General features: G+C 32.1%; 1 protein-coding gene across 6 annotated transcripts in view; it reads right to left on the bottom strand.

The window, feature by feature from the left end:
• The window catches only part of SCAF8 (SR-related CTD associated factor 8), a 242,146-nt gene that overhangs the window by 147,154 nt on the left and 73,692 nt on the right, over positions 1-21,300 (bottom strand). For all 6 annotated transcript variants that reach the window (XR_012468588.1, XR_012468589.1, XM_074187904.1 and 3 more), the window contains 9 exons: positions 20,033-20,164; positions 19,721-19,833; positions 18,326-18,519; positions 14,096-14,196; positions 8,354-8,467; positions 7,699-7,855; positions 6,748-6,881; positions 1,878-2,022; positions 504-572 (listed from right to left, as the gene is read on the bottom strand). Coding sequence is in view for 4 of the 6 variants with exons in the window: in XM_074187904.1 (XP_074044005.1) it covers positions 504-572; positions 1,878-2,022; positions 6,748-6,881; positions 7,699-7,855; positions 8,354-8,467; positions 14,096-14,196; positions 18,326-18,519; positions 19,721-19,833; positions 20,033-20,164 (1,159 nt within the window). In the remaining 2 variants the exon portion in view is untranslated. The remainder of the gene's footprint in view (positions 1-503; positions 573-1,877; positions 2,023-6,747; positions 6,882-7,698; positions 7,856-8,353; positions 8,468-14,095; positions 14,197-18,325; positions 18,520-19,720; positions 19,834-20,032; positions 20,165-21,300) is intronic.

Raw genomic sequence — 21,300 nt, 5'->3', positions numbered from 1 at the left:
TGTTAAATCAAAATTGGAAAACATGAAGACTAAGAACTCCTGATGAGGAAAGAGAATTATGGTGAAAGTAAAGTATAAGAAAAATTGGACATATTAACTATATCTGAAATCTGTGAAAAAGATTTAATATTCTAATAAATAATTGAATTTAATAATTCAATTTTTTTCTAAAATATCATTCTAATAAAAAGTAAGAGACAAAAATGCCAGCATGTCTGATTGGAGTGTTCTTTCCAAAGGTAGTTAACAATCTAAAGAATCAACTGATACAAGATTGATATGACCAGTTTCTTAATAAAAACAAATTTAAGGGGCAGTTAGTTGGCATAATGGATGGGCAGCTAGGAGGTACAGTGGATAAAGAACCAGGCCTGGAATCAGGAGAACCTAAGTTCAAAACCAGCCTCAGACATTTAATACTTACTTAGCTGTATAACCTTGGGCAACTCCACTGCCTTGCAAAAAAAAAAAAAAAAAAAACCCAAACAAATTTAAAAACTCACATGTTGCTACTACTGGTGGAATGGCAGGGGGTGGTACCACAGGTGGTGGAACCGGTGGTGGCATGAAACCTAGACAAAAACACAAAGAAATAAAAAAAGAATAGATTTAATAATTTATTTTAAAATTTCATAGCTACATGTGGACAGTATTTCTAGACTAATTATTAACTTCTACATTCTAAAAAGTACCAATATTCTATTAAAGATAGCACCTCACTTTCATCTGTTATCTCATTTGATAATCACATTACTTCTTAGAAGTAGGTTGAGTAAGCACTAGTCAATTTAACATATGAAAATTGTAAGCTTCTTATAAGCCAGGACAGCCTTCTGCTTTTCTATGTATCACCAGTGTTCAACACAGTGCCTATCTTATAGTAGGGTACTTAATAAAGGCTTGTTGACCTAATCACAGATCATTTTTGGAGAAGAGTCTAAAACCCAAATCACAAAGACTTATTATTTTTAAATAATACTGAGACATGTTTAAGTGCATCAACAATCTCCTAAGATTAACTTATTAATGCCATTATAACTGATAAATATCATAAAAAAAAGTTCTTTATTCTTTAAGGAAAGAGAAATAATTACCACCACCCCCACTACATAAATACATTTTTTTTTCTATCTGTCACAACCTAACACTGAAAAGCTTTCCCTTTTCTGTATTTATCTTTTTTCAGCATCCATGGTAATGCACAAGTTCTGAAACTCTTACTAACTGAAAAATGGGACTAGGACACTGGAAAATGTAAAAATGACTATTTCTAAATCACAGTTTTCAAGACACTATAGATTTGTTCAGCTGTATGTTAAAATAATCTTATTTTAAAATCATGGGAATGCTTAATTCAGGGAATTTTTGTCCTTAAATTTTAATTCATTTGTCATGGAAAATTACAATTAAATATTTAAGTAGTAAGAATATAGCATACAAAGGGATACATCACATACTATTATGTTTCAGAATTTCATTTTTTTCTAGGTTATAACTAAACAGTGTTTTTAAGTACAATGATAATGCCCTCTAATAAAAATAGACTGGCTTCAGATCCAGGAAAGCCCAAATTCTGCAGCATACTATGCAATGTTCTCTAAGGTTAGAAATTGTAGAGAAGGTACAGATCTATCTGCACTGGTAGTTTCTTTCCCAAGGAACTCTTTATAATAATGAAGTTATAGGTCCAGCCCCTATCCCTATATTTAGTGATACAGGTAAATCTGAATATAAATTTGGAATGATCATTAAAAAGTTATTTAAGAATGAAAAAAAGCCCCAAATGAAATTCATCTCTATACTGGGAAAAATGGAAAAGGAACAATTTTAATAATACAGTGGGATTAAAATAACAAGATTCCAGAAGAATTTCTTACCAGGAGGTGGTTGTGATGGGTTGAAACTTGCTCGTAAGAAAGGGGGTGGAGGAATTGCACTGAATCCTGGAGGAGGAACGGACATCGATACTGGAAATGTTGGTGGAACTAAACTAACAGTAGGTACAGCTGGTGCTACTGGAATCTTTTGTGGATAGAAAAAGACAAAGACAAAACATTCACTTTTCAAATGTTTAGTGATAATCTTTTAAAAAGTGAAAATGTTATTAGTTGTACATTATCTTGATTTTAAGAAAAATCAAAATCATGATTTATATGACTGCTTCTAACACTTTAAACATCCTTTCACTCCTTTGATCAGCTTTTCCTTTAATAATCCTCTTCATTTACTCCAATTTGCTTAGAAATTCATACCCAGATCATAACTGTTTAAAACTGGCTTTTCAAGTAACTCTTTTAAATGATCCAAAGTAAAACTAAAAGCAAAGTAAACTTGATCAGAAAAGGAAAGGTGACAATGTAGCAAAAAAAAAAATACAGTGAACTTAAGCAATAATCAGGTCTGGGTTCAAACTTGACCTCTGATGTATTTTAGCTCTGTGAGTATGCCCAAGTCCCTGAACCTGTTTTGAGCCTCAATTGCCTCATCTGTAAAATAGACTTATTCTCTAAAGTACTGCCCTGGGTTCACCACCCTCTATTCCCCCTTTTGTTTGTCTTCCCCTAATAAAATGCAAGCACCTTCAGTGTAGAATCATTTCCTTATCTTGTCATTGTTTTCTCAGAATTCAGCACAGTGACTGGCTACTGTAGTAGGTCTTTTAATAACTGCTGGCTGACTTACCTTGCATCCCCTACTCCCTTTCCTTCTGGCACTGAATAAGTATAGATGCTCCAAGTTCTGAAAGGCTTGTTAACAAAGCCACTATATATACTGAAGTTTCATTTGTTAATCTATTCCAATTAATTTAGTACATTAAACAATATTTCCGAGTAAAGCAAGTGCAATGGAGGGGGAAGAGGTGGAGAGGGACGGAGGGAGAGACAGAGAGACAGAGACTGAATCTGGGTCAGGAAATGGTACAGGGAAGTTCAGAGCTCAAGCATAACACAGCATTTCAGAGATTTACTTCACAAAATTCTATGATCATTGAATATATTTCTCCATTTACTACAGTATTCCTGGACATTCAGACATACAGAATAATCTTAAAACAAACCCTGAAAATAGAGCACAGGGAAGAAGCAGGGTCTTTCTACAATTAATCAAGCATTTTAAAAACATCCAATATATGACTCTATAGTTATAAGAGTATTTCAGTAGTATACTCTATAAATTATCCTTCCCCTTTTAACCACTTTTCTGTTCCACACCAGATTATAAGGTCTGATAATTTATTCTCTATTATACTTCTTTCCCAACTCTATGATCACTGAAATTTTCATTCAATTAAACAGAAGGCAGAAGGCACTGGAAAAGTATAATCATACAAACAAGAAGATCAGCAATAAGAGCCTAAGACATTCTAAAATTATCAAGCCCAAGTACCACAATCTTTGTTGGAGAAATAACTATGCTTTTTATTTCAACCATTTGAGCCAAAATCCCAATAGAACATATGAGAAAGCAAGCACTATAGTACAGTATTTATTTAGTGGAAGTTACAATTATGTTTTTTCATATTCATTCATTTACTTCTCACTTGAAATTTTTCCCTGATCTTCCTAATTATTAATACTTGTATCCTCTTAGAATTACTATGTATATAGCTAATGTTTATTTGTATTTAACATATCTCTTTAACATAACCTTGCCCTTCCAAATAGAGCATGCTTCCTGAGGTATAGTATAGACAGTCTTATTTTTATCTTTGGAAGGTTGGCACTTTGCATAATACACTGGTACAAAGCAGATGCTTAATGCTTAATTTTATATGTTCTCTCTGTTTTGAGTGTATATATATATTAAATATAGATGAGTGTACACAAATATATAATCAATCATTTTAAAAATGCCTAATGTGTGCCAAGCATACAAAAACAAGTTAAAACAGTAAATGCTCACAAATGGTGTATATAAAAAAGAAATACAAATTATTTGAGGGTTTTGGGTAGAAATGAAGCTAGGAGGAGCAATAAAAATCTCATAGTAAACAGAACTGAATTTTAATTGAGCTTTAAAAGAAACTAGGGTTTCAATGAGGTATATGTATGGAGAAAGTACCTTTCATGCACTGGAAATATCCAGCGCATACAGGAGAGATAAAAGATGGAATGCAGTGTGAGAGCGATCTCAAGGTTAATTTGTCTGGGACTTAAAGAGTGTAAAGGGGGATAATGAATTAAGTATAGTGGAATTTTTGTCTTTCATTCTAGAGATAGTGAAGAAGCACTGAAACTTCAGCAGCAATGTGACAGAGGTGGTAGTTGTAGTTCAAAATATCATTTTGGATGTGTTTGGAGTTGTATGGAAAATAAGTCTAGAAATGGGAGAGATTTGAAGCAGGAAGATTAATGAGGAGATCAATAAAATATTTCAAGTTAAGGAGATGAGCATCTAAACTAGGGTAGTGGCTATATGAGAAAAAGAGAAAGTTAAGTGATACTGTAGATAACAATACTGAGATGCACACGAGTGATTAAAAGGATACTGATGCTCTTGCCAGAACAAACAACTTTTAAAGAGTGTGTTTTGAGCTCTAAACAAAGATAACTTGTCTTTTTGAACAAGCTGAATCTGAGATGCTAAAAGATATCTAATTTGAAATATCAATTAAGTAGCTAGTAATAGGGAACATGGATTGGACATACACCCATGAGTCAAACACACTGCATGTATAAGATGAGATTAATTTTAATTGCATCTACCTCCTAGGATTGTCATGAGAATTAATCAAATGAGATAATATCTGTAATGAGCTTAGCACAGTACCTGTACATAGCAACTACTATATCAATGTATGAGTTATTATTATTATTATTATTGTTAGTCAAACTGAATTGATAAAGGGAACTTTCCTCATATGACAGACCTCTACAAACAAATATTTTTTTTGATTTGCTTAATTTTCAGCTATTCAGTATCTTCGATTTTACATTACTAAAAATCCTGGCTTTTGATCCTGGGCTTAAATAAAGAAATGACAGGACAGTAAATAACATTCTCTTGAACGAAAATCTTCAAAACTAAATCACTGATAACTAATTTGAAAATCAAACAAAAAAAGAAACCTCATCAAAAGTATTTTTAAATATGTTTTAAATGTCTGGATATCGCTTTAAACTTTGGTTATAATGAATTAATAAACACAAAAATAAGAAAAGACAATTTGCTCATTAGTTTTTAATATTCATCTGGAAAGTGTGATGAAATTATGTTGATAAATGTAACAAATTTATAATTTCTTTGCCTCCAGAATTTCTCACAAAAGGTCTTTTCTCTCTACTATAAAATGTTGATCCTACCCTAAAAGTCTCTTCAACTTTCAGTGTCAATATTTTTTTGTGTGTTTTCCCTCTCAATGCTTCTTAGTACAGCAAATCTACACTTAGTAAATGTTTGCTAACTGATTCGCTTTGATGCCTTCTCCACAGAGTGGCCAAATTTTTCTTATCTGTACGGATTCCTAGTGACTGTGTTCCTCAGAGAAATACAAGTCCTTGAGACTAGTGATTTTTTAATCTTTTTTTTTATTGTATCCCTAGAACATAGCACAGGATCTGGTACCTGCTAACTTCTTAAATCTTCTCTGTCTAGTCAAAGCTCTACAATCTCTTCTGAATAATGCTTTCATATACACTGAATTTAACAAACAAAACATAAGCTTATAAAAGATATCAATTATTCTGAAAGAAAGGTGTAACTATTTTCCCATACAAGTTTGCAGAACCTCATGAAATATCAATTAAGAACTCCTCTAGTTAATTTCCAGTATATTTATTCTTTTTTGCAAACACTGAAATAGCAAAGTATTGCTCAGCTTACAAAGAACTTTCTAAACGTAAAAATATGGCAATATAAATATTAATTTCTATTTAATAATTATAATGAGTAAAAATACATCAAAATATGAAAAACATCATATTCTTTAAATTTCAACTGGCTTCACTCTTCACCCAATCTTTAATTCTCCAATTAACAGTGCGAGGCAAACAAAACAAACCCTGATAACCAAACTTTTCTACTTAGGAATATATGGAATCAAATGATCTAGTCACTTGAGGAAAGAAAAGATAAAAATAGTTTTAATATACATGTCACCTCCTTAATCATCTTCTTTTCCAAAATGGTATTTTCATTTGCTTATTCACTAAAGGAAAATGTGGCATTCAACTACTTCATTCAGTTCTTAAACATAAGGACTGTAATACATTAAAATATACCAAAATTTCACTACAGAATAATAGTCAACCTTAAGAATTGGTTATGAATTTATTTATGCAGCTCATGAGGTCAAATTATTATAAAATTTTAAATGGTCTAAATTAAGGTAACTTAAAATTCCAAAATTACATTTTGGTCAATAACTCACCAAATTAAAAAAAAAAAGTATCAAAATCAGTATTACTGCTTCACCTTCTGATCAAAGAGGAAAGAGATAATTTATAATTGAAGATACAGAATAGCAAAATTAACTATAATTTCAAAAACATCCATTCTAAAAAAATAAAAATTATTCTGGTTTAAGATGGTGCCTAAAAATGCTTATTACTCGACTAAACATAAACCATTTTATTGTTGTTGGGTTTTTTTTGCAAGGCAAATGGGGTTAAGTGGCTTGCCCAAGACCACACAGCTGTCTGAGACCGGATTTGAACCCAGGTACTCCTGACTCCGGGGCCGGTGTTTTATCCACTAGGCCACCTAGCCGCCCCAACACAAACCATTTTAGATAATCATCATACTAACCGGCAACATAGCAACAGGAGGAGGATAAACTTCAGCCTGTGTTGTCACCACTGGTGTTTTTTCAACTGTTATTGGACTCTCTACAGTTTGAACTGGTTCTTTGACAGGCTCTGAACTCTTCACAGTCTCCCATTCTGAAAAAAAAAAAATTTAACACTAATTTTATTAATATGACTGAAAAAGACTTTTTAAAAAACTTTTGCTTTGCATATTTAAGGCTGCTGCAGATCTGAAGGAATCACTTTGTGATTATTAGAAACATTTAGAATGTGTAGTGTCTATTTCAGAATATCTCAAGTAGACAATGAAAAATGTTGATAGGACAATGATACCAGTTCTTTATTAAGTTTCGTTTTAAAAATTGATGATCATTATCCTGGAGAACTAAGGGGAAATGAGTTTTTTTAAAAAATATTCTGAGTGGAACAGGTTGCTATTTATCCTTTATTACTTTGTGTGGCAAAACTATGACCAATTGGTGTGAAAGTTATAGGAAAAGAGACATAAGCTCTCTGCAGGAAACAACTGTAACAAGTGGAGTTATTCAACAATGGGTCAATCTACCATGTAGGTTTTGAACTTCCTGTCGCTTAAGTTATCTAGCAAGTTTCATCATCTTTACTCAGGGGATTCCTTGCAAAAGATGATGGGACAAAAAGTAATATTCTATTAGTCTTGTAAAGATAAAAGCAATTCCTCACATTATACTGTTTCACATAGTAAAAAATTTGTCAGATTCTGGTAAGAATTCAATTTCAATTCTCCTGTTTTTTTGCCCAACCTTAAAATTTTCAAATAACAGTGCTGGGAAAACTTTTAAGCTTTGGTAGCTTGAAACTGCATTAAGCCTTTTGGAATACCCTAGATATTATTCAGTCAAGAACTGGAATTTCAAATGGGTCCTGTTGAATTGTTAAAGCTATTAAAAAAAGTTTTTAGAAGAAGTCTTACCACTATTTACAGTCTCCTGATCAATCATGCCTCCTTCAGCAAAGCCATCTAGGTCATCCACCTTTACTTTCTCCCATGGTATATAAGTAACTCCAAGATCTACATCCCAGAATTGTTTGTACTCTGTTTTGACACCTTTATTTAAAGCCCAAGCAATCTGCAAAAATAAATAATCTGTGTGGTCATATATGCAACAAACATCTCAAAAATTAAGTTCAATGTTTCCAATATTAAAATATATGCAATTTGCCTGAAGTGATAATTACTGAATGATTTTACACAACTTCCCCCAAATCTGACTTGAATAAAAGCTAAATACAACCTAAATCAGAATTATTTGTATTTCTTTTTCACTTTCTGTTTCAGAGGGACAAAAGCTAAAATCTTAGTTTCACTTTTTCAGTTTATATTTTTTCCCTGGCTTCTATTTTCTCTTTCCCTCATTCTTTGAGGGAAATAAATTGAATAGTGATTCTTAACCTTTTTATCTATGAGCTAAAGATAACTAGTATCCTCTTGACCTTCACTAGAAAAATACTACCCAAAATTATTGAAAAGAACAGCCATGTTTTTGTAGTTAAATGCCAGTAAGGGATAAAATAATTAAAAAAAATAAAAACATCAAATTCCTTTCAAGACCACAAAAATGCCTTACCTTTATAACTTTGGAGCCAATTTTGTAAGATCCAGAGCTAAGTTTTTGAAGCGCCCGATAGGAATCCTGTCGATGAACCATACAGACATAGGCACAACCTCTTGGAGGAATCATCTACAGAAAACAAACAAACAAAATATAGCACGTTTTACTAAAATACAAAAGGGATTGATATATTTAAGAGTGAAGATGGACAGAGGAAGAGAATGCCTCTTGCAATTATAATCATTAACATCACATATATCAAGAAAACAGATCATTTACTGATACTGACAATCCTGGGAAATGTTCAAAAAAGATGCCATTTCCTAAGCTAAAATATCCAAAGTTAAAGTTATACATAGCCTTACCATTATCCCTTTATTTTAAAGAAACAAATTGTCACATTTTAAAATTCATTTTTTAGAAGTGCATTGAGTAATTTGGAAACTCTGGCAAATCTTTATAAATTTATCTATTAATATTACTAATATAAATTAGAATTGCCACTGTTCGAAAAAAATACAATCTCATTTTCCTAGATGATTTATACTTTTCAAAACGCTTAAGTGTTTTGTGTTCATCCATGTAGACTCAGGATACAAATTTCACATTTTGAAAGGCTCCTAAATCTTCAAGCACTGCAAATGAGCTTTAATATGGTAATTTGCAAAACTGAAAACACTATTTTTTTCTCAAAATCACTGAAAAAAATATTACACTTCCTTACTTTCCACTACCCTACTCCAAAAACAAGAGTTGAGTTCACTTTTTAAAAAATGAATGAGACAAGCAAAAAACAAAACAAAAAACAATTTCCTCAAAATCTCTTTATAGAAAATAACTAAGTTCATTTATGCATATAAGGGTTCTATATTCCAAAATTAATATGGGTAGTCTATTATATCATTAATGCAAATATACCCTCCAGAAATGCAGATGGTAACTCATCCATGTTTGTGCATTATGTGAGATCTTTTGTCCATATTCAGCAATGTGTTTACAACAGAATTCTACTCAACCTGCGAGGGTCTTTCTCACATTTTCTTGGCAATGCAAAGATAATGTGAGACACAAAGGTTGTCTATCCCTTTTTCTTTACATAAGACCAGGCTATCTTCTTTTTTCAATCATACAATGACATGCCTTACTTTGATGCTGATAATACAAGATCCCCATTATGGTTGCGTGCTGATTCTAAAAAAGCATCTGAGTCATTAAAGCAAAACAGTGCCTTAAAAGCTTCCCTTCAACAAGATGCCTCTTGCTATATATTCTAAAATTATGAGATTTGAAATATATATAACAGATAAGATTTCTAGATGATGCTCTCATAAGAGATATAAGGTAAAGCATAAAATAGGAAAAACATGCTTGCTAAAGGTGTTCACCACCAAAACTGAGGAGGATTTGGGACAGAGTCCCAATGGAAGAGGGATTTTTAAATAGATGGAGAGGTCTTGCAGCTGCTCCTCTATGTGGGTGACTTCATGCTGGTTGCACCAAGGCCTAGACCAGTGCTGACACTCCTGGATGAGATCCATAAATGTAGAACCTACATTATCCATCAGAATATGTCTTGGGAAGACACTGCAATGGATGATAAGCTGGGCTCAGAATTAGAACAGAAAGAGAAAAGTACACTAGGATACCTCTGAGAAATTACAAAGTTATTTTAGCAACCTCACATTTATTCCTGAACCAAAATCAAACTTTTTTTAATGCCAATATTCTATGAATGTTTTTTAGCTGCAAATCATTCTTTACCTTTCATAAAGGAGGGCAACTAAATGAATAAGAAATAATGAGCATATAATATACAGGAATTCCCACTGTACAGTTACACAACTTCACATTGTAAAGTTCATTTTGGGAGAGCCTATGCTTAAAACATAAAAAAAGATAATGATCAAAGATCCAGCTTATCATGCATACTTAAGATTTGGCTTTAAGACAAAAAAGAAGGAATATCTTAGTACCAGATAAATACAAATTTTAGTGACTAAATTATACCTCTACATTTCAGAATTAGTTTATCTATTCAGCATTATCAATTCTGCAAATCCTATTGCAAAAATAAAAAGTATGGAATGTAAAATGGAATAAAAATTGTGGAAAATTCCTGTAATTTTGGAAACTATAAAAAAAATAAAATAACTTAAGATATATAATTTAAAGAGGAAAAAATGTGTAACTCTTTTTCAATGTAATTATCAACCCCTTTAGTTTTAAAATGTGGAAATGTTTCATATAACAATAAAATATAATCTAAAATTATAATCATCTGAGCTTATGAATTCTAAGGGAGAAACAGTAAGATATTTACAGACAGATAATTATCACATCATAATTTATTTTACCTAATATTAGGTTCATGGAATTTTGAAGTCAAAAGAGACCTTAACAATTAGTTAATTCAACTCCCTTGTTATAAGAGGGAAAATGAAGCCTAGAAAGTTTGACGTGCTCAAGGTCACACAGCAGGAATTCAATTCAAGTCATGTGATTTTAAATTTCATGTTCTTTCTACTATCACAGAGAAAATAACCATACAACTACCTTAAAGTAATAATCCTCAAGATCACAGACACATGCCATCATCCTGAATTTTTAAAACTATTTAGCTATATAATTACCAACCAGACAGCTTTAAAAAAAAGTTGATTTTTGCTACAATACGACTACTAGGTCTACACCCCAAAGATACCGTAAGAAAAGGTAAAAAACCCATATGTAAAAAAAAATATGTATAGCAGCTCTTTTTATAATGGCAAAGAATTCAAATTGAGGGAAAGAGCATACATTGGGGAATGGCTGAAAAAAAATGTGGTATATGCACGTGAAGGAGTACATTGTTTTTGTAAGAATTCATGAGGGGTGGGACGAATTCAGAAAAGCCTGGAAAGATTTGCATGAACTGATGCTGAATGAAGTGAACAGAACCAGAAAAATATTGTACATATTAACAGCAAAATTAAGTGATGATCAACTATGAAGGACTTTCAAAGACAATTTTCTAAATGACCTTTGATGGACAATAACATCTACATCCAGAGAAGAAACTATGAAGTTCATATTTTCAAATTTTCTTTACATTTCATGGTTTTTTTTTCCTTTCTGTTCTGATTTTTTTCTTTTACAACATGATTAATTTGGAAATATTTTTAACATAGTTACATGTATAACCCATATTAGACTGCTCTCTCTCAGAGAAGGGGTGAGGGGAGGGAGGAAGAAAAATGTGAAATTCAAAACATTAGAAAAAATGATTGTTGAAAACTATCTTTGCATAAGTCAAGGAAATAAAGGAATATTTTGATTTAAAAAGAAAGTAATTTTTTAAATAGTAATTTCACTGCTGATGAAATAATGACTTTAGTTCAAGCATGCTGGAAAATGATTTGGCATAATTCAAGAAGTATTACTAAGTTTTTCAAACCCTTGATGTAAAGTCTACTATTACTAATATTGTCCAAGAGGTTATTGGTGACAAGTTTGATATTCACTGCAGCATTATTTCTGAAATCAAAAAAGATGGAAACAAAATAATTGCCCAATGATAGCAGAATGGCCATCTTATGATATATGAAATAATTATTAGTGTCTTAAAAGGAATAAACAAAAATTTAGAGGGGCAGCTGGGTGGCACAGTGGATAGAGCACAGTCCTGAAGCCAGGACCTGAGTTCAAATTCAGACCCAGACACTTAATTACCTAGCTATGAGATCATGGGCAAGTCACTTCACCCCATTGCCCTGCAAAACCAAAAATAAACAAAAAATTTAGAGAAACATGCCAAGATTTTTATGAACTAGTGTTAAACAAAAAAGAAGTTGAAACTAAAAAAAAACTGTTATTATGACAAAGGAGATGAAATCAATACCAGCAGGCAACCAAAATTTGATCAAATATAATGATGAATGGTAGTCCTGTCCATTCTATCTTTCTATTAACAACCAATGAACTAACTTTTCAGGAAATAATCTTTGTAAAAGAATTTGTTTGCATTAAAAGGAATTATCTTTTGCATAGATAAAATACATTTTTAAAGAAAAAGTTGTATACTTCAATTAGAAAAATCAAATCATCAGCACAAAAAAAGTAAAAACTACTTCCATTTTAGACCTCATTTTAAAAATAAAAAATTACAAATCCAAAAGTATATAAAGGAACATATTTATTCCCATATATCATCAAGAGTACAATTTCTAGAATAAGTGGTTAAGTATAGGATCTGTATTGGTATACAACTCCAAAAGGAAACTCCCTTTACTAATGCTGGTAAACACCTTATTTGCAACTTAAAGTCTTAATAGAGTTGCTTAGACAATTGAAAGGTAAGGTGACTTATTCAGGATCATAAATCCAGTGTGAATCAGTGATGGGACTTGAAAGGCTCTTACCAGTTCTGAGGTTACCTCTTTATTTATTAAGTCTTACCATCTGTCTTAGGAACTACTCATAAAATTGATCTTTTCTCATTTCCTAAATGATTATAACTGAGATTATACTACTAAGTAATCTATAACAAAAGTTAATTACAACATATAATAAAACAGAAGCAAAAGAACTGAAAACTTTAAAATAAAAATGGCAGAATTATCCTCCAAATCCATTAAATGAACATAAATAACTGAAAAATCATGAGTCCTCAATATGCTATGGAAAACATCCAATATATAGCACAATTTTAATAAATACTATAAGCTCAACAGCAATTGTGCCTGCTTATTTAGAATATCAAATGAATAGATATCCCTAATGTCTACAAAAATTATCTAAAGACAGTGCTATCTACAAGAGTTGCTTGTTCAGAGATTGTCAAATCAACATTATAAATAATGACAAAAAGAATAATTGCATGTAACATAAAAGTTCAACAAGAGTGGAATTATTTTAAAAAATTGTGATATAAGAATGCAATAGGATACAATAAAGAAATTAAGATGGACAAATATGAGGGAAAAATGAAAAGAAAGACTTTCTGGAATATTTCAAAGTAAAAAATAAACCAAAAAACAGTACAAGAAAAATGAAACACATACTATCATGGGGGGAAAAAAGCAAATGAGAAAATAGATTTTAAAAATCATGAAGATGACAAAAAAGGATGAAGTGAAAAAATACTGTGGTACTTAATGCATAGAAATTTAAATTGAAAGTTAAGCAAATTTCATTCTTATCAATGTTTAATATTAAATTTTGCATATATTTTAAAATTATCCAAGGAAATTTAATCTGATAGCTTATTTTTAATTTCATCAAATTTATTCTATCAAACAGTAAAGGACATTTAGAATTATTTTATTCTTATCAAAGTTTCCTTAGAGCCGCAGGAATTCAATACAGGCAAGCAGATAATGGTGGTATGTCTCTCATTTATAAAAGTACTTTTGAAAAGTTGATTCAACATTGTTTCTCTTCCTCTTACAGCTGCTTAATATAAGACCAAATAAAGACTGAAAGTTAATAATAAATACTCCCTAATTTTTTATTTTTTTACAACAATAATGGAAGTGGTAGGTAATTTATTAAAATGCCATAAACATACAGAAGATGCTTCAAAATAATCGTTCAAAACATAGAATTGCTATGACATTAATTCAGTTACAATGACATTCATTTTATTGGACACAGACTGAAATTAAAGTGGGGAAAATGTAGTGTTTAATAAGCAAAATGGAAAAGGCTGGGGCAGGCTGCATTTTAGAAAAATCTTGATCATACTGTAAATAATTAATTATGATTTAAATTAATACTTACATTGATGGATTCGATCTGTCCAAATTCTTCAAAAAGATTGGTTAAATCTTGCTGGGTAGCTTTCTTATCTACTTGACCAACCCAGAGAGTAGTACTACAGACTGTGAAAAGAAAATCAGATAAGTAACTTGAACTTTTCATGTATAATTCTTATTTTTTTAGTGGTTTATGAGAATGAGCTATAATTTTATTAGGGTAGAGACTTTGTAATAACTCCATTAGGTCAAAGGGTTTTGACTTGCTAATTAAATCCTACATACAATCTGGGACACACAGAATTTACATGATTTGAACCCAGATATCCCTAACTATGCATCTAGCACTTTATTCCCTACATCAATGGCTTTTTTAAAAATTCATAATTTTATAAAGGGCACAAATAGTAGAAAAAGGCAAATATTTCAAATTCCAATTATATTTTACACATGTGATTAATTTGAAACCCAGGCATTTGATTATGTATTTCTAGGAAATTTGTTACTATACACAATCTTTATCTGCTTTATATTTTACATAAGACCAAGATAAAACAATTGTAAATGATCTGCAACTTTGTTCAGGCAAAAATGAAATACTTAAATTTAGGAGTAAAGGGTGAATCTCTTGAATCAGTGAGATTTAGGTTCATAACCAATTTCTAATAATCACTAGCTCTGACTCTGAGGATGAAACTTCTCACTGCCTTAAGCAACTCATTAAGACCAGAAATTACATTAGTTACTATTCTACACTAGGAGAGTGAGTTTTCTCACTTTGAATTCTTCATACCAATAAAATTATATTTCTGGTAAAAAAAATAAAAAACAAAATTTGTCTCTGGATAAACCACAGAGATGGCAAATTCATTCTTATTGTTAAGGACATGAATTTCTGTGTAAATTTGCTTTAATGTTCAAATGGTTATATGACTTTAATGATATTCCTTCCAATTGCCTGGCCATTCTGAGATTCTTGTCAATGATTTTCCATGTCTTCTCCTCAGGGGCCCACTCTACCCCATATGCTAGAGTGCCTTGAATTCTCTTGACAACATTCAACAGATAATAATCATGGTTATAGATCTGTCCAATACATCAATTAATAAGATTTTAATGAGTGTCACCTTTAGGACAGGAACTAGAAATACAATTAACAAAAGAAAAAAATTTAAATGTTAGTCTTAACACAACGAATATTCTATTTTTGGCAATCACATTTCACAACAGTCACTGACAGATATTACTGGGGCGGGGGGGCAGCAGATAGACTGGTCCTGGAGTCAGGAGGACCTGAGTTCAAATCTATCCTCAGACACTTATTTATCTAGATGTGTGACCTTGGGCAAGTCATTTAACCCCATTGCCTTGCAAAAAAAATAAAAAAAGTATTACTGGGATGGTGAAAGGACTGTGATCTTCATATATAATTACAGTATTTAAAGAGTAAGGAATGGATTTTTTTTAATGAACTATGAGGAAAATTCATGGCAAGAAACTTATAGAGAAACTTATTTTTTGTTCAACATAGGAAAAAATTTCCAAATCCTCAAAACTGAAAACAAAAATCAAATAAAAATGCTTTGAGAAGGTACTGTCACCACATGTTTACTTGGCAGGATACTGAATATGGATTTTACTAGATGACCTTTGAAGTCCTTTACAACCCTGAAATTATAGGATTACCTGAAATGATTCCTCACAGGGCATCTTCAATTAATCAGTAAATCAACAAGTATTTACTACATTGCTAGGCATATGCTAACTGCAAGATATATAAAGACATAAGTGAAAAGTCCCTTTCCTCAAGGAGCTCAAAATGTATCATCTAATATTGAAGAATCAGATAATATCGGTTGACTGCATTCTCAATAATTTAAACTACAAATTTATATATCAAAACTTTCTTTTACTGTTTTTGAAAAACACTAATTCTTACTGTTTAACAATCTGAATTGCTCTGAAATGTAATTTTAAATCATTTTATATGTATAACAAAAACTTTTTATATGATTACCTAAAATCAGTTAGGTTAGGGCTCATAGGAGTGAAGAACAATTAGAAAATATATATTGTTTCAATTTTCAAAATTAATGACATTTTGAATGCATTAAAAATCTCTTTAATCATAGGAGTTTGTACAACAAAGTTCTGGTTCTAAAGAAACAGACTCACAATATAATTTGATGGGTCACCTAACACATAAATTAACTTGGGGATCACTTCATTGTAATAATGTGGGTCATGTTTTGTTAAATGACAAAAAAATAAAACCCATAAAAACTTAAAATTGGTCTGTAAGGACTGAGACACTAAACTTGAAGAAAATTTGAAGGATACTATGTATTCCTGGGTGAGGTCAACTAGATATGCTAATAGATTTGAAGTAAGCCAATCTAATACCCCCTATTATTGGAGGTTTACAGTTAAAATAGCCAACACAAAGGAAAACCAGAAATTTCAACTCAGCAGACATTCAGAAGACAATGAAGGGAGGCTTACAAGTTATATTAAGTTGTCAGTGGCTGGTTAGCCAGAAGATAAATAAATATGGATACATCATTCTATACAATGACTGGAAAGATGGGACGTTCTTTCCTTCTCAAGAATCCCCTAATATGATTTCTCTGTCATCACATTCAATTGAAATCAATGTAAAACATGGAACCAATGTAAAGACTAACAGAGTGTGTCTGTGTGTGTGTGTGTGTGTGTGTGTGTGTGTGTGTGTGTGTGTGTGTGTGTAGGGTGGGGGTGTGTAGGGTGGGGGGTGTAGGGGTAGGGAAGCAAGAATGGGGGGGAAAATTGTAAAATTCACAATAAAATCTTTCTAAAATAAATAAAAATAAAAAAGAATCTCCTAACCTCCAGCTCAAGATACAGTCTGAAATGAATTTCAACATTCCTTCAATGTCCCTCTACCCTTATACCCCCTTTATTGCCCACAGTTGGGAATTGCAACAATCTCTCTTTAATAAAGCGAAAGAGAGCATCTTGTCTAATAGTTCAGAAAAGTGAAGTCCAGAGAAATGAAGGGACTTGCCTAGACACAAGAGATAGTAAATGACAGATACTAGATTAAACCCAGATCCTCGGATTTCACATTCAGTATTTTCCTCCCCAATGAACCATAATATGAAAGTACCAAGTCCTAGTACAATAAATGAAAAAGGGAAAGGCAGTAACTAAAGCTGAAATCTAGAGGTAAGGTGAGCTGGGAAAGAGAGGCGGGTGACCTTCCCATCCTTCAGGATCAGAATAAGATAATCAAAAAGAAAATGAATTTGACCTCCAAAAGTTGGAAGCAGAAAGATCCCAGAGTCAAAAACTTTAAAAAATATTTTCAAAGTTTATAAAAACACACCCACACACACCCACTCCCTTTTTTCCCTTTTCATTCTAAAAGAGACTAAGAAAGTAACATGAACTTGATGCCCTTGTTATGGAGAGGTGGGCTTTATAGAAAGAGTGAATGCTTTGCGTTCATAAAACACTGTCAATTCCCTAAAGGATGGTCTCTTACCTAAAATTTATACCATCTCTGTCATTAGATCCTTAATATTTTTTATTATATGAATGCAATAGTGATTTTTTGCCTGCTACATAAATGCTATCCATTCCATTACTTAGTTATCAATAAGGGTATAGCTTGTGTTGTCTTACTAGTTTCTCATAGGAATAAAATGTGATGTAAGTTCAGTGAGAAAAAGCAGTGTTCTTTAATCAAGGTTAGGAGGGGTACCTGAGGTTTGAAGTAAAAGGAATCAAATTCAAATTTGAGGCTGGGCTATACTGTGATACACAACTATCCTAGTATGTATAGTAAGTCATATGAATTTCTTTTATTAAAGACTATTGTTGAGAAGAGAAATATAAACAGAAAATACTCTAAATTAAAATTCTTTCTGACTGTGCATAATATGTTTTGGTCATAAATTATAACTTCTAAATTGCATTTATTAATTTTAAAAGAGACTATGCAACACTAAGAAATCAGTTGCAATTACCAGAAGATATTAGAAAACCATACTTCTTTATTTAATTCTAATGACGTAGGAAGTAGATAAGTAAGTTCTTGTAGAAGACTGTTCTTCACTTTCTCTTTTTCTATATCACTGCAATTATCATTTGCATTTTGTTTTCACAAATGATCACTTAAATGAATATCCAGTAACAGTCTCACAGTGGAAAAGGATTTCTCTGATTTTTGCCTAAAGGTAAAGGAATTAGGAAGATAGGGATAGATGATACTTACCACTTAATGTTTTAGATCGGATTGGAGGTAATCCTTTCTTCTGTCTTTCTTTCTCCCTTTCCCTAGCTCTTCTTTCACTTGAGTAGGAACGGGAAGATTTTCTTTTTCTTTCTCTTGATCGTGAGCGTGACCGCTTTCTGTGTTTTCGCTTTCGAGAACCAGACCGTGATCTGGACCTTCGTTTTCTTGGTGATCTATTAAATAAATATGTGAATATTATGTTTTAAAATCTTATAATCAAGTGCTAATAGAAAGGGTTCAGATTTGAGGAGAAAGGGGCTTGCTTCTTATATTTTTTTCCCATTATAGGTGAGTCTCAAAAGTCCTCATTATGAAATTTATATGTCAAAATTCACAACTTTTATAATCTTTGCTCAGTCAATCTATATTCCCACAGCCCCCAGAGTTGTATTTCATGGAGGGAAGTAGTAAAATATACTTATTTAAGGAAGCCCTTCACCTTTTTCATGTCTCCTCCATTACATCTTTTCTGGACAGACAATGCTGTTGGCATGGGGAGAGGGAAGCAAGAACATGTGTGGTAACTACTAGGACACTGGTCAAAGGATATGAGTTTGAAGTTTATCACTGTTTATCCATAAAAACCAGGAAGTGAACTAGAGGATAGGTAAAATTCATCCTGGCTCAAAATTCTACAAATCTAATGGACTAACATGGTTTCTCTGAAGCCTAATTATTATCATGAAAAGCTGCAGTAGATGACACATCTTAAACTTTTCAGTTGACAAGGCAAAAAGCATTTTGCTAAACATTAGTATTTCAAAGATAAGTTCAGTTGTTTTTTCAGTCATGTCTGACTATTTATGACTCTATTTGAGGCTTTCTTGGCAAAGTTACTGGAGGATCTTGCCATTTCTTTCTCTAGTTCATTGTTATAGATGAAGAAACTGAAGAAAACAGAGTTAAGAGATTTATCCAGAATCATACAGCTACTCAGTATCTGATTTGAACTCACAAGGATGAGTCTTCCTGACTCCAGACTCAGCACTTTATCCACTGTGTCACCTAGTCATCCTCACAAATAATTACTTATATACCCTTTTCATCATAGCTGACTTAGTATAATTATGCAAAATCAGGTAAAATCCCAAGTCACATATTGCTTTGTGACATAATATAATCCATTGACTGAACTTAAAAATCTTTAATTACATTAATATGAAAATACTTTTTGAGAGGCAGAAAATGTTACACAAATCAATTTCAAAGTTCTATAGAACTGTATAATTTTACTTAATTCTGAAAGTACTGCAAATTAAAGAAAGGGTGGTTATTATATAAAGAAAAGTAATATTCTTACATTTTGGATAAAAGCACAAAGATTACACTTAAAGCACAAAACATCCATTTCCAAAGTAATGAGGATTAAAATACCTTGAACGAGACCTCGAATGTGTTCTTGATCTAGAGCGAAGTGGCACTTTCTTTTCTTCTTGCTCAAAGATCTCTTCTTCAGCAACATCTTGCCCTTCATCCAACTCCATATCCTTGACATTTAAAAAGTGAAATAAAAAAATAAGCAAAAGAAAAAACCCCGACCATATTCAAAGCAAATTTTATACCAAAGATGAGTCATAAGAAATACTTGTCATCAAGGATTTCACTACTCACTATTTTTAGTTACCTTTAAAAATAGACTTATATTTATAATTTATAGTAGAAATAGATCTATAAATTAAACTTCACCTGTTGCTGAATATCTATTGAATCATCCAAATTTGTCTCAGGTTCAAGGAACTGCTGTTGGCTACTTCCCTGTGATGGAGATGCAGAGTGCTCTGAACCAAATGTACTTTCTGGATTCTCTTGAGTGGTTACCTATGGTAAAAAGTGCATAGTGGAAAATGACATCACATTCCAATATAACATCTGGACATGACTATGTTTCCAGTGTACCTAATGCCATATAACAGATTACACAGGAAGGAAGCAAACATTTACTCAGTGCCTCTTCTGTGCCAGGCACTGTGCTAAGCACTTTACAAATATCATCTCATTAAATCCCACAATCTGAGAGGTAAGAACCCCCATTTTACAATGAGCAAATAGAGGCAAACAAAGAGGAAATGACTTGTTCATGTCAAATATCTACTAAGTATCAGATGCTAGATTTGAATTTAGGTCTTTCGGACCATGACTCTAGGCCCAGTGTTTGGGATTGGGAGGAAGGGGAGAAACCATAGTGAAAGGAATCTGTGTGGTTATGAAGTTTTCTAATCAATTCCATCCACCTAACTGCCAAGTCAGCAATTAGCACAGTCAAGAAGAGCTCTAACTGTTGGAAAATTTACATCAGATCTGAAATTATAGAATTTCCACTTCCTTGCTCCCTTCAGCATAAATCTAATCATAATACCTGGTACAAATGCTCGAATGGTATTTAATAAATGCTTGTTGGTTGATTCCATGATAGTTCTTCAAACACATAAAAACCGCTATTGATACGCTTGGAGTCTTTTCTTCAAGCTAAACCTCCTCATGTCCATGAAGCAGTACAATCCAACAAGCATTTATCAAGAGTCTACAAAGTGCCAGGTGCTAAGCTTGGCACTAGAGGAATAAAAGGAGAAAAGCCCAACAGTACCTGCCTTCAGTGAACTTAATTCTAACTGATCAATGTGCACTTATAAAGTATATACAAAAACAGACACAAATATGTATGGTGAGTCAAGGATGTACTGAAGCCAGCTTGCACAGACACACAAGGGTGGATTGTTAAAGTTTCAGTGCAAACATTTGATGCCTCTGAAATACACAAATTCTATAAATCAGAAATTGATTGTCTACACTTAAGAAAATGATAGAAGAAAATGTTAATAATACAGATTAAAACTTATAAAGTATCATTGTGAAATTTTGAAAAGCTGGTTGATAAACATTACAGTATATCTCTGGGTGAACTACTGACAATTTAAGTTGAAGAAAAATAGTATTTGAGGTCTAAGAAGAGAAAG

This window comes from Macrotis lagotis, chromosome 5 (assembly GCF_037893015.1).
Source record: "Macrotis lagotis isolate mMagLag1 chromosome 5, bilby.v1.9.chrom.fasta, whole genome shotgun sequence".
Taxonomy (NCBI): Eukaryota; Metazoa; Chordata; class Mammalia; order Peramelemorphia; family Peramelidae; genus Macrotis; species Macrotis lagotis.
Note: the sequence above shows the minus strand (reverse complement) of the source record. Positions and strands in the feature narration are given on the sequence as shown.